Source organism: Martes martes (genome assembly GCF_963455335.1).
Source record: "Martes martes genome assembly, chromosome: 14".
Lineage (NCBI taxonomy): Eukaryota > Metazoa > Chordata > Mammalia > Carnivora > Mustelidae > Martes > Martes martes.
In genome coordinates, this window is record NC_137902.1 from 80,076,221 (window position 1) to 80,087,776 (window position 11,556).

Sequence of the window (11,556 nt, forward strand, 5' to 3'; positions counted from 1 at the left end):
ATGCCGCCCTCGGCCACCCGGCTCCTCCAAGCGCCGCGCCCCTGAACGGGTGTTCGGGGTCCTTCCCCGGAGCGGGCGTTCGCCGCCCCTGCGACCGCCCGCAGCCGCCGTCCGCGCTCCCCTCCAGCCCCGCGTAGCACCGCCTCCGGCCCGGGGGTGCAGGGGCCCGGCGCGCAGGCTGGGGGCGCTGTGGCCTCGGCGCGGGGACGGAGCGGACTGGCCGGCCCCGCCTCTTTCCCCTCCCCGCCCGCCCCCCACGCGTCGTGTCGCCGGGAAGCCGGGAGGAGACAGAGCGCTCGAGCTCCACGGCGCTCGGCCCGCAGTCCTCTGACCGCGCCGAGCCGAGCCAGGTGGCGCCGCCCGAGCCCGGAGCCGCGACCCTCCCCGGCCGCCTTTGTCTGGGAGCGTGCGGCCTTGGAAGCGCGGCTCTCCGGGGCCGGGCCCGCGGCCACAGCGCTCGGTGACAGCTCTTCCCTCCCGGAGGGCTCCGGGACGGAGGGGCGGTGGGGCCGGGCCCTGCTCGCCCGCGCCTGCACGCCCGAGCGCGCGCCCCGATGCCCCCGCAGCAGGGGGACCCCGCATTCCCCGGCCGCTGCGAGGCGCCGCCCGTTCCGCCGCGCCGGGAGCGCGGGGCGCGCGGGGGGCGCGGGCCCGGGGCGCCGGGGGGCCGGGGGCGCGCGGGCGGTGCCGAGGGGCGCGGCGTCAAGTGCGTGCTTGTCGGCGACGGCGCGGTGGGCAAGACCAGCCTGGTGGTGAGCTACACCACCAACGGCTACCCCACCGAGTACATCCCCACCGCCTTCGACAACTTCTCGGGTGAGCCGGGCCGGGTGGCGCTCCTGGCGTGGGAGCGCGTGGCCGCACAGTCTGCCGGCGCGGTGCCGAGGGCCGGGGTGCCGCGGGGAGGGAGGGAGCGCCGCGTGGGGGTCGCGGGTCCCCGAGGAGGCTGCGGGGCCGGCCGGGCTCCGGCTATGGGACGCGGACCCGGCGCGGAGCGCAGGACCTTTCCCGAGCCTTGGGGACGGGGCACGCGCGGGGCCACCCGAGGGAGCGCGGGGCAACGGGAATCCCGGGACCGGAGCCCGGCGGAGGGGGAGGGGGACGGGAGACAGAGCCTGTGCGGAAAGAAATGAGACGGCAATTTAGTAACAATCAGGTGGAGTTCAGGTGGCCGGGTCAGTGGGCTGCGTAGAAAAGTTGCGTCAGGTCGTCGTTGCTGGCGCCGCTGCCGAGTTTCAGTGGGAAGGTGCCCCGCAGGTGCCATTACCTGGGGCCCCGAGAGCCATTGCTTTTCCTTTCGGTGGCTTCCTTCACAAGGGGCGTCTCCGCTTTGAAGAGCCACAGAGACGGCAGGAAATAGTTGATTTAGTGAGAACAGCACCCAGGGCTCGGGTTTGGATTCCAGGTGGAGAGTAAACGCGATTTCTTCTGGGTCACCCTACCCTGCTCCCACTTCCATGCCCCCCGTTGGCTCCGTTTCTGATTCTTAGTATCTTTTCCGAGTCTCTCTGAGCTATTTACAGCTCTTATGTATGGTGTGCTGTTGTTTTTTGGTTTGGTGGAAACAAAGATAAAGGATTTTTCAGGTCTTTTTGAAATTTCCTAAAGTTAAAATCCACAGAGGCTAATGTGAAGCACTCTCTCTTGCTCTTAAAGAACAAAAAAAAAAAAAAAAAAAAAAAAAAAAATCTTCTTGACCTCGAAAGTCCCATGGCAAGGGCTTGCTTTCTTCCACTGTGTCTAAGGTACCCTTCATGAAACGGCTACACTAATGGGTTTCCACGCAGTTTTGTTTTTTCCCCCTCCCAGCTGACTAGTGTAAACATTAAAAGCCACTTAGAAAGTTGTGCTGAGACCCACCTGAGTGCTTAATTCAACTAGAAACCTCTAGGCTGTGCCCAGATGCATGCCTCTGCCCGGTACCCCATCCCAGTGGAAAGGTGGGCAGGCTTTCTTTTCTTTCTGTGTTAATCCTCCCTTTGAGCTGACACTGTGAGATAAGCAGTGCCCTCTTCTATAAACAGGACAATGCAGGCAGCCTGTGTTTGCTCATGTTCTCAAAACAAGCTACAATTTTATGATAAACCATGAAGTCTTGGAACATTTCCCAAGGGAAAACAGAATTATTTGTGAGGTTTTCCACTGAGTCAAAACGGCAAGATTGGTTCCTATTTACACCCCCCAGTGTTGTTTTAGGCTTTTTGAAGCAAGTGTGATAGGAAAATAAATCTTCTGGGGTTGGGCAAAAAGGGCAGGCCTTTCTGGGGTGCCCTTCTACGGCTCAGGGATTTGCAGCTTCAGGCCTAGCCAGGCAGTGAATTGCTAGTCCTGGAGGGTTTGTAAACAAAAATGCCTCCATGGGGTCTCCTTGCTTTAGGCAAGTCTTTAATTCATTAGGGGACCCAGATTAGCTGAAGGGTTTGGAGGAGAACGGTAGTTGCAGCTGAAACCATTATTTTCCTGAAAGGGGTTAAAAGACACACCCTGATCCTCGTTTCTGTCTTGTTTTTCAGCTGTGGTGTCTGTGGACGGGCGGCCTGTGAGACTCCAGCTCTGCGACACGGCTGGACAGGTTAGTGGCTCATCATGGCTCGGTGCTGGGAAGGGAAGTGGCCTTTGAGAGGCCTCAGAATAACCTCCCTCCATAACTGGGTTGTTCTAAAGCCTCACGAAGTGGCCCCAGCCCTGCCCTTCTCAGAGGGTAGTGGGCAGGGGGCGAGAGCTCTGAGCTCCTAAAGCAGTGTTTGGCTCAGCTTTGCATGGTCAGGACTGGGGGACAACAAGGTCAAGAACAGGAGTTCTTACAGGAGTTTCTGATCTTAATTACTACCTTGTTTTTATGAAAGAGTATCAATGATGCTTCGTGATCATTTCTCAAAGTAAGCTGGTGATAGGATCATTTTATTAGAGGTCAACAAGAAAACTATTAAATTTACTCAAGAAAAAGATGGAGTTTTTTTTTTTTTAAAGATTTTATTTATTTATTTTAGAGAGAGAGAGAGAGAGAAAGAGAGAGCACGGTAGGGAGGGGCAGAGGGAGAGGGAGAGAGAATCTTAAGCAGACCACACAGTGAGCGTGGAGCCAGACATGGAGGTCAATCCCACAACCCTGAGATCATGACCCTGAGCTGAAACCAAGAGCCAGACACTCAGCCAACTGCACCATCCAGGCACCCGCCCCCCCTCCCCCCGCAAGAGAAATGGAGTTGATGTCACTGGGTGACTATTTCCCTCCCTAAGCCGTGGTTGGAATCACTAGGGCCACCCCCTTCCTTCGAAGCAGAGATAGAGTGGTTGAAGCTCCCTGAGCGGGGGGAATGAATGAACCTGGACGCAGTCTCTCTCCAAATCTTGTCTCAAGGGTCAGGCACTTGGATGACCCACCCAGGGAGAGATGGGTACTGGGGTGTGCCCTGACGAGCTCCAAGGACTTCTCATCGGCCAATTGTCCCCCGGCACGGTGCTGGTCGCTGAAGTTTCCTTGTTCTCTGTGAGAACCCAGGGTGCCGTGTCTTGAGTTTGTCAGAGTGACAGTTGGTCAGCATGGAGTCTTTCCTGTCCCCATTAGAGTCAGAGGAAATGTGGAGGGGCCCTCTGTAGGCGCGTGAAGCCCACCTCACTTTCTGAGGCATTGTCATGTGGCCGTCTGTGTAAGAAGCCGGCTTTCCGGGATTCCCAAGCACCTCATCCAAACGGCTTGCCTACCCTGGGATAGCACATTCACAGGTTTATTTCTCAGACCTCAAGGTGCCACAAGACTGGGCAGCTTTGGTGCCCATCTCAGTGCTGGCTTAGCGGTGAGGGGTGGCCTTGCGTGTCCTGTCCCCTCTGTCCCGGAGCATCTCCACTGCCCCTTCAGCGGCAGCCGAGAAAAGCAAACACACCGTGTATCTTCCTGCCTGTGGGAGGGAACACTCAAAAGAACACCGCTCTTCTAATATTGAATCTTTCCGAATGCCCTTCTGGTATTTGTCATGAAAACTTAACTGCTTTGTATAAAGTAAGAATCTTTTTCCTACCACATGTCCGACTTTCTGATCTTGGAAAAGAGGTCAGAGTCGCGCGTCGATAGATGTAGGTGTTCCTGCTAACGCGAGAAGGGGCAGCTGAGCCGCCCAAGAATAAGACCGTGGACAGGAAGCCCAGGAGGCACGGTTCCTGGGGACCCCTGAGAAGAGAAGCAGGCAGATCAGTGCACATCCCTGCCCATGAATGGGGGCTCCCCTGTTAGTGGTTGACTCCTGTCACAGACATGGCTTCTTGAGTTGGGCTTCGAGGCCTAGGGTCTGCGTGGTGCCTGGCACAGAACAGGGCTTAATCATGGTTTATAATGCAGACAGGTAATGGAGGGCTGGGTCCTGGGGAATGCCACCTTATGCCCTGGCCTGCCCCTCGGGAGACTTAAAGTTTGTAGGGAGGATAAACCAGTTGGTAAGACTTGTGAAAGAAAGCAGGGAAGTGCCATAAGGAGGAAGGCAGTGTGGGCTTGGGGTGCAGGACAGGCGGTTCTGGGAGAAAACCACTGGGCCATTTTGAAAAGGTGTAGGACTATCACCAGAAAAACTTTGTGGAAATGATCCTGAATTATTGAGGCAGAGTTCGAGTTTTTCCTTAGGATGGTCTGTGTAAGAGTTGGGGAAGCACAGGAAGAATTTTGGAGATACTTTCATGAAAAAAGTTTATAATTAGGGAAATAAAAGGACTTTGGTGCAAGTTGTTACGTTTTAGTTTATTTGGAAATTATTCTTCTGGCCTCCTGGTGATGTTTTCATTGAGTTTTACTGTATTTTTAAACTGCTGTATTAGTAAAGTATACCTTACTATGTAATGAATGAATAAACCAACTTCAAGAACTATGAAAAGTATACAGCTGGTAAGATAAGATCGTTTTTTTCCCCCTACTCCCCAAGTACCCATTAGGACTTATTTTGACTAATGGCAAAGCCAGTCAGAGTGGTAGTTCTTTCCTGCCTTCCTTATTCTTTAGCCCAGATCTGATAAACAGCCTTTTAAGGGACTTGATTGGACACTTGCTATATTTCCCTAACGTTGACTCACTGAGAGAAACACCCTCCTCCTCCAGGCAGTCCTCAGGATAGCCTTGTGGGCTTAAAGTGACTTGTGCGACCTCTGTTTCCAGCTCCAGGGGAACGTGAGCACAGATGGTCCTCACCTGGGGCCCAAATGCAGATTTCAGATGGAAGCTCAGAGCAAGAATATGGCTCTACTGGCTATATTAAAAATTTATTTAAATAAATAAATATATTTATTAAATATAATAATATAATATATAATATAATAATAGTATATAATATTAAATAAATAAATATATTTAAATAGATATGTATATATTTTTATATATTTTATATATATATTTAAATATAGCCAGTAGAGCCATATTCTTGCTCTGGGCTTCCATATATGTGTGTGTATGTGTATATATAAAAACTAGAAATTGCTCTGAGCTTCCATATATATATCTATATATAGATATATATATATACACACACACACACATACATACACACACACACACAGACACACACACACACACACACTAGAAATTGCTTTTTGTGCCTTTGGGTTTTCTTGTTAGGGAGGTAGGTGAGCCCAGAAAATGTTAAAAGGAGTTTTTAACACTGGACTCACAGTCTTACTCAGGTGAAAATAGATCAGAGACTGAGGACTTGGAGAGCATACCTTTGGCATAAGAGAAGGGGACCATCACTGAAATAGGAGGAGGTCACTGTGGCATTGCCAGGAGAAGCTGAAAATTCTTCCACCTTTTGACCCATGAGGCACTTGGAAAAATCCGTGCTAAAAAAATAAAAAACTCAGACTGGAGCTTGACCAACACTACCAGCCAGTGGCCTGTCCGCCACGCCCTGTCCCTGACTGAATTCCGTATGTCGTCCCCACAGACCTGGCAGGTGCCTGCTAATCCCTGGGTCGCAGAACACCTCTCCTGGCGGGGACATTCCAGTGGGCCTTGTCACGCACGTGCTTGCTGTGTTGATTTCAGCAAATAGCTAAGGTTTCTGGTCAGGCAGTGAGGAGGACGGCTTGATTTCTGCTGAGCTCCCTGAACCCTTTAGCCAGAATCTCAAGAGGTCTGGGGAGCCTGATTTCCAAGGCCCAGCCCCTGAGCTCGCCTTTCTTTTTATTGGTAACGTAAGCCTAGCTCGCTGGGCACGGCCAAGGGTGACTGGCTTCCAACAGTGAGCTGCTGCTGCCTGAGGGAGTTGACCTTCCGCAGGGCTCAGTTTTGTGCTTCTCTGAGGCCTCGGAGAACAGAGGCAATGTTTTATAACAAGATCTTCTTTGCTGGGCCATCATCGACCCGGTGGAGTTTCTGTGTTGATTCTTTCAGCACAAAGTTGGCACTAAGAAAGCCAAGTTGTTCTTTTTAACCATCGTGCATGGAAGTCTGACAAGTGGTAGAGACAAAACACCAGATTCAATCCTGAGCCTTTGAGCTGGTTGACTTTAGTGCTGTTAGATGTTGTTACCCTACAGTGGAAATATGGAGCCTCAAAGGAAGAAAGTGCCTTCAAGTAAAACAGATCCAGGTTTCCTTTATACCTGCAGAAGCCACAGATGCAGAATCCTCTGCATGTAACTAGGAATTGGTGAACGATCAGAGTATGCCAACGGCACTCGGAAAACCTGGATGACATTCCACTTTTTCATGCCGCTAGGAAGTATCTGTCATAGGACACCTGTGAGGCTGGCACCCACAGGTAGAAATTTTATTTCACTTTATTTTTTTTTTTAATTTTTAAAAGTTTTATTTATTTATTTTTAAAGATTTTATTTATTTATTTGACAGACAGAGATCACAATTAGGCAGAGCAGCAGGTGGCAGGGGTTGGGAAGCAGGCTCCCTGCTGAGCAGAGAGCCCGATGTGGGGCTCAATCCCAGGACCCTGGGATCATGACCTGAGCCAAAGGCAGAGGCTTTAACCCATTGAGCCACCCAGGCATCCCTAAAAGTTTTATTTTTTAACTTTTTAAAAAAGTAATATTTTCACCCGATGTGGGGCTTGAACTCACAACCTTGAGATCAAGCGTAGTATGTCTTCCGACTGAGCCAGCCAGTCCCCCACCAATCCCTGATAGAAATTTTAAATAGGGATGAGATGATGTAAATATTTTCCTATGAGAGAGTTGAGTGAAAGCTTTCAGTTCAATGATTGGGTCATGGCAGGCGACTGTGAAGAAATGCTGATTTGGAGATACACATCCCTACAGGGGCTGAGGACAGGTTTGTCCGTCCGCGGCCAAATCCCTAGGCCCTGCACGGTGCCCAAAGGCCAGCGTGCATCTCCGTTGAGTGGATGACCTTGGCGGGTATTTAGCAAAATGATGCTTCGTTGTTATGATGAACTGTCATTATTCCATCCAGTTCTCTATACCCCGAGTAGGGCGGGTATGCCCTTTCTTGGGTCCTTTATCTGCCCAAAGCACGCTGCATGGAGGCCCCTGGTATTTGCAGGGAGAAAAGAAGGGAAAGGAAGTTCGCAAAAGAAGAAAGGAGGGAGAACAAGAGATCAAGCAAAAACAAAGAGGTATATCGAGCAAGAATGAGAATGGGTCAGCCAGTGTGACATTGTAAGTCACATTGTTGTAGGTGACTTTGAGAGGCATAGGCTCTCCGCACTGCCAAGGAGAAGCCCGTCAGAGGTTGTCAGCTCCAATTCTGGGTCTGTCCTTGTGTCTGATTGACATCACTCAGTGGCCTGTGCCTGCCCTGAGTGTGTGCGGTGTAGATGGGACAAGGCTGCCGTGAGGGCAGGCAGGGCTGGATTCTTCAAGAGAGAGCTGGGTTAATCTGGGGATCTCTGGGGTCAGACTGGAGACTTGGGGATCCTTGTGGCTGCTGCCTTGATTTTAGAAGAGTAGCTAGATACCAGAGTTGGAAGAGTAAATCTGAGTTACTCTAAGCTGAAGTCTGGAGAAAGGAAATTTGATTTTCATAATTCACCTACTGTCAGTGCTTTTTCTGTGGTAAGTTGCCAGAGGGCCACGAGCGCTGGTGCAAACGTCAAACGCCTGGGGCAGGTTTGGGGGCCTGGCGGTACAGGAGCCCTGCACAGGTAAGCAGCAGCATCGCTTTCTGAGTCCCTGGCCCGTCCCTCCATAACCGGACCTGCCAGACCCTTTCGAGAAAAAACAGTAAAGTGGTCTCTTTGCTGATGAGACTCGATTGAAGAGGTAACTCTCGGCTGCTCTGATTGGTTGCAGGATGAGTTCGACAAACTCAGGCCTCTCTGCTACACCAACACGGACATCTTTCTTCTGTGCTTCAGCGTGGTAAGCCCCTCCTCCTTCCAGAACGTCAGCGAGAAGTGGGTGCCAGAAATTCGATGCCACTGTCCCAAAGCCCCCATCATCCTCGTGGGGACTCAGTCGGATCTCCGAGAAGACGTCAAGGTTCTCATCGAGCTGGACAAATGCAAAGAGAAGCCGGTGCCCGAAGAGGCGGCCAAGCTGTGTGCCGAGGAAATCAAAGCCGCCTCTTACATCGAGTGTTCAGCCTTGACTCAGAAAAACCTCAAGGAGGTTTTTGACGCCGCCATCGTCGCGGGCATCCAGTACTCGGACACTCAGCAGCAGCCAAAGAAGTCCAAAAGCAGGACTCCAGACAAAATGAAAAACCTCTCCAAGTCTTGGTGGAAAAAGTACTGCTGTTTTGTATGATGCCTGCCGGGCGCCCGCCGGGCGGACTTCAGATGGCGTCCGCGGTAGAAGCTATATTAGCTGAAGGACCCCTGTCATCGTGTAGGAGCCGTAGAGACAACGCGCGCATGCGTGTGTGTGTATGCGTGTGTGTGTGTGTGTGTGTGCGTGTGTATCATAGCTGGAGCTCTCAATTTATGTCTTCTCTCTTGCCTTTGATATTCTTGTGTGTTTGAGCTTAGGGACGAGCTAATCATTAATTACGCAAGATGTTTTTGAAGTCAGTGGAGCATTTTTCGTAACTCTGGAAACGTAGAGCTCTAGACCTCTGCATTAATTTATATCTAATTTGAAAAAGACGCCTCAAATCCGGGTGTCAAGAATGAAATCTTTTTTTGCTATGTTATAATGGACCGAAGAACACAAGAAGAAAATGGTGTGGTTAACCCTCATCCCTTGACCAAGGGCTCCTTCCTGCGAGTGCGTTACGGCCCCCGGCCAGCTATGGTGAGAATCACTCTTAGCTCTGAGACTCCACACACTTTTAAAAAACTTTTTTAAGGAACTAAAATCTGAGGGGGAAAAAAAAAAGAGAGACCTCTGCCTTCAAGACCTCAAACCAGTCACTTTTGTCAGAGGCACATACCTGGTTGCTTCTGATTGAATATCAACCAGCAGAGAACATGCTACGGGACTCTGGCACTGGGTACACCGGAAAGAAAAAGTTGTTCGTTGGGATTTTTCATTCTTAGACCAGTCATCGTACAAACATAGCCAACATGCCTTGTGGAGTAAAGCAAGTATTAGAAGCTCTTATGTTTCCTGTGGGGAGTGACTTGTGTTGAGATCAGAATGTGATATTTGCTTGTTCGTATGCGTGCACCAAACTGCCTGAATCCCTGGTGGTTAGAACACCAGGGAACACCTATCGGAATTGTCTTAAAACTTCCATACTGTTTAACTTAGCCCACCTGCAGGGACGTGGACACGCTTGAAAGGCCTGCAGCAAGCGTTTGTAGGAGACAAGGTGTACTTTTTTCCCCTTAAGTCAGCCGAAATGTACACACACGCGCGCGCACACACACACACTTGCATATGGCTGTATTTGCTGCTGATTCAGACTTTTAAACAGTTAATGAGAAAAAACCCAGCCACAAAAACAGATGTGAGGGAAACTTGGCTTCCTCTTTTTCTTACTTTTTTGAGCAGATTTCTTTCTGATTGTATCCCTCTCAGATGTGATTTTAAGTATACCTTGACACAGTTTTGAGACCATCTTAAAACACGAACATCTCTTAAAACCTGTTTTGAACCTGAATGTCTCTTGAAACCTGTTAAAACCACCAGTTAAAGCCACAGATGCCTTTGAGGGACCTGGCAGCAGAGACCAGGGCTAGGAGTCAGAGGGCCCCCCGGGGGTGGGGGGACCACAGCTCCCCCTCTTGGCTGCATCCTTGCTGGGGGACAGCCGGGAAACCATATACTTGTGAAACATTTGTGTTCTTCAAGGTGCCAGTTTCTAGGGCTTCATCTTTCGGAGAAAAAAAGTCCCCTATCAGAAGAGTAGGTTTTTCTTTACTTTGTGACGGCTGTGATTCTGAGATGCCAAAAGGTAGCCTAACCTGTGACTTACAACGTCTGGTTGCGGTGGGTGAAGCAGAGTTACCAAAATCAATTCGGCAACTAGGGAAACTTCCATAGAGCCGGTGGATAGAAGTCTTACCTTTCTGTGGGTCTTGTGTTGTCTTTTTTATATTTAAAAAAGCGAATTTGTGTTTTCCTATAGAAGAAGTAAAAGATTGGGTTCGGGGCTTCTTTGATTTCTGTTAGTAAATAAAATTAACTGATTTCTTTGTTGAAAAACTAAAATACTTGGATTGGTCACTATTTATTTTTCTTCGGCTAGCCGTCCTAGTTTCCCAAAGTGTCTAGTTCTAGCCTGAGTGAATAAGATGACGTCATTTGCCGAAATGCTCCCAACAGACTCTAAGCTGGGCTGCACGGCTTACCTGTTTCCCAGGCTGGGCACCGCCTGCTCTGGGTGCAGAGGTGGGAGTGGCAGGAGAGCTACTGGGTGAGTAATTTTAAATAGTACTTTTGTACTTAAGCAAAGGTCATGGGGTACCATTCGAATTAATTTTTAAGATAGAACACAAGACTTGAAAGACATTTCATGCACACGACAGCATATGGGGCTGCTCTTGGTCCCCCTATGGGGTGGGCCACTGGGGGAAAGCTGGCAGGGGAACACGCCTGTGTTAAGCTTTACTTCAGTGGTTTATTTTTAACCCAACTTGATACAATCCCGTACCATTAGCGCAAAAAATCTAGAGGGTTGACCTTTAAACATAGCCATTTTTAGCATGTTGCTGCATTTTATAGTCTAGTAAAGGTACAGTTGGTTGTACTTGAGGCTTTCCTCCATTTTTCTTTCTTTGTGTGACTGGGCAGAGAAGTTCTTAGAAGTATGTGCTTAAGTTAAACATGAAGTTGATTCACTTCAAGGCGCAAACACTGTTAAACTTGCAGCTTGGTTTTGCAGACAATTTTATGAGTGTTGCTGTAGGAAATGCCACTCTAGCTTACCTCCTATGGTGTAGGCCAGTCATAATTGAAAAATCCAATAGACTCCCAACCTGTTTTATCACTTTTTACCATGTATGTGACAATGAGCCTTTTGCAATATTGTTCTCTGTGCTTGACAGACTTCAGGAGAAGCCATCCAGGTATGACGAGCCAAAACGAAGGCAAGGTCTTCTCCCCAGGCTGTCATAACCTGGTGCCTTACCAAGTTGTGCGTCTCTGTTTTCAAGTGTAAATGATGTTGAGTAGAATGTTGCCCTTGAAAATGCTATAAGTGAGGTGGTATGAAATAAA

General features: G+C 49.8%; 1 protein-coding gene across 1 annotated transcript; it reads left to right on the plus strand.

Annotated features, from left to right (window-relative positions):
* The first annotated feature begins 461 nt into the window (after positions 1 to 461).
* Positions 462 to 10,537, plus strand: RHOU (ras homolog family member U). Its single transcript, XM_080823430.1, has 3 exons — positions 462 to 816; positions 2,514 to 2,572; positions 8,245 to 10,537. Exons 1-3 carry the CDS (start codon positions 555 to 557, stop codon positions 8,698 to 8,700), a joined length of 777 nt encoding a protein of 258 aa, XP_080679556.1. The 5' UTR covers positions 462 to 554; the 3' UTR covers positions 8,701 to 10,537.
* The last annotated feature ends 1,019 nt before the right edge of the window (positions 10,538 to 11,556 follow it).